The 2,391-nt window shown below is 30.2% G+C and overlaps 1 protein-coding gene across 1 annotated transcript; it reads right to left on the reverse strand.

Moving 5' to 3' along the window:
* Positions 1–542: 542 nt before the first annotated feature.
* On the reverse strand, positions 543–2,175 carry LOC107683273 (pre-mRNA-processing factor 17-like; the record flags this gene model as incomplete). The annotated part of the gene is made up of 3 exons (XM_016479331.1): positions 1,987–2,175; positions 1,744–1,859; positions 543–676 (listed from the first exon to the last, which is right to left on the reverse strand). Coding segments are annotated over exons 1-3 (371 nt in total), but the record flags the coding sequence as incomplete, so codon positions are not given.
* Positions 2,176–2,391: the final 216 nt, after the last annotated feature.

Below are 2,391 nucleotides of genomic sequence, written 5' to 3' on the forward strand. Positions count from 1 at the left end.
AATGTTAATTTAAATATTAATATTATTATTATCAAATATATATATATATATATATATACACAAAATTATATTTATATTATACAAAAACAACTGATATAAAATTTATTAAAAAAAAATATATATATGTTTTTATTAATTTTATGTCAGTTATTTTTGTATATGTTAAACTAAATGAAAATGAAAAATGCTGCCTTGGCAATTAGCTGAAAAAAAAAAAGTTTTTCTTTGTATTTTATTTTAGTTAACATTTATTAAGAAACAAAACTGTTTTTAATGGTTTTAGTTGTAGATTTAGTGAACTATAATAACCCTGATGTAGATTTATTGTCATTTTCCTTTTTTTTACCTGTTGAAAAATATCAACAGTGTTAAACTAAAACGAACGAATCACTTTTCACCTGAAATCAGAAGATAAAAAGTTAACAACGACATCTGCTTGAAGAAAGTGAGGCTGTTTTAAGGACCACATTATTTTCATGATAACTCCACAGATGTTGCTCTAAAATCACAGTGGTTTCTCGTGCATCCGTGCGGATCCTCACCACTCCCAGACGCGCAGGCTCTTGTCGTCGGAGGTGCTGACGAAGCGCCGGTTCTCGTCCACGAAGGTGATGGTGTTGACGGCGCCGAGGTGTCTGTCGTACTCCTGAACGACCTCGCCGGAGCGGATGTCCCACTGCACGCAAACACAGCCAGAAGAATAAACACTTTCCCAACGTCACCTGAAATAAAACCTCAAAACTGTACTTACTTATAATAATCTCATTTTCATTTAGTTTAACGGACTACTAAAATACTAAAACTGGAATAAAAATGTATAAACATTATATAAAAATATTAATTAAAAATGATTAAAATCGAATAAAAATGCACGACTAAATTACTAAAACTGAAATAAAAATGAATAAAAAATTATGTAGAACTATGAAAAGAATAAAAAAAAAAATACACCACTAAACTGATAAAGTAAAATAAAAATTAACACAAATTATACAGATGTTTAAAAATAATTAAAATTATAAAAATGCACAACTAAATCAATAAAATGTAAATGACTGAATAAAAATTATATAGAAATGAAAAAATAATTTAAATGACAAAAAAGCAAAACTGAAACGCTAAAACAAAAATTAATAAAAATGTAGACATATTTTAAAAAGTCAACAAAATGATCAAAATATACAACTAAATTACTAAAACTGAAATAATAATTATCAAATTATAGACATTTTAAAAAATGAATTTAAATGGCAAAAATACTAAACTGAAATAAGTTCATAAAAATGATAAAGACATTTAAAATTCACAACTAAATCACTAAAACCGAAATACAAAATTTACAAATATATAGACATTAAGAAATAGGCATTAAAACACAACTACGACACTAAAAATAAAATAAAAATTAATAAAACATTTAAAAATATGAATTAAAATGTCAAAAAATATACCACTAAATTACTAAAACTTAAAATTATATAGACATTAAAAAACCGAATGACAAATACACAACTAAATTATTACAACTTAAAATGGAATCAAAAACCTAATATATAAAAATAAAAACTAATTGAAAATATTCATTAAGTATCTCAATGCTCCCAAAGTAACCCTAGGCTGTATTCAGTCCTGTAAGGTGTTTATGAAGCGTGAAATAAAGTGTGCATGAGCGTCCTCATCATGAACATGAGCTGGAATAACGTTCATATAAAAATAATGAAATATTGGCTCTCGGCTCGGTACCTGGACGATCTTCTTGTCGGACATCCCGGCTACAAACAGCTGTTGTTTGTCCTCGTCTGGGTTGAACTTGACGCAGTAGGGAACCTTCCTGTTGGTGAAGCGGGCGATGCACTGACCTGAACGAGCAGAGGAGACTCTTTAGTGCTAGACTTCAACAGCACACCATGAACACAAACCGCTAGAACTAGAGAGGTCTGGGAAACTAGTGGGATGACTGGTCTTGTGTTTGTGTGAAGCTCTCACCCGTCTCGGAGTCCCAGAGTTTGAGATATCGGTCGTAGGCGGCGCTCAGGAACCGTGTGCCGGAGTTATTGAAGCAAACGTCACGCACGGCTTTACTGTGACCTACAGAGACACCAGACATCAGTCAGACACGCATTAACACTAACGTTCACACGATGTTCTCAGTGTTTCTGAAAGAAGTCTCTTATGCCCACCAAGTCTGCGTTTATTTGATCAAAAATACTGCAAAAACAGTACAATTGTGAAATATTATTACAATTTTAAAGTACTATTAACTGTTTCATACATATATAATATATCTAAATACATTGACATAAAAATTAATACAAGACATTTAAATGAACTAATTAGAATGACAAAAACATAACTACATTACTAAAACATAATTAATAAAAATGATATAGA

This window comes from Sinocyclocheilus anshuiensis, unplaced genomic scaffold (genome assembly GCF_001515605.1).
Source record: "Sinocyclocheilus anshuiensis isolate Anshui unplaced genomic scaffold, SAMN03320099.WGS_v1.1 C33109017, whole genome shotgun sequence".
In the NCBI taxonomy this organism is placed as follows: Eukaryota; Metazoa; Chordata; class Actinopteri; order Cypriniformes; family Cyprinidae; genus Sinocyclocheilus; species Sinocyclocheilus anshuiensis.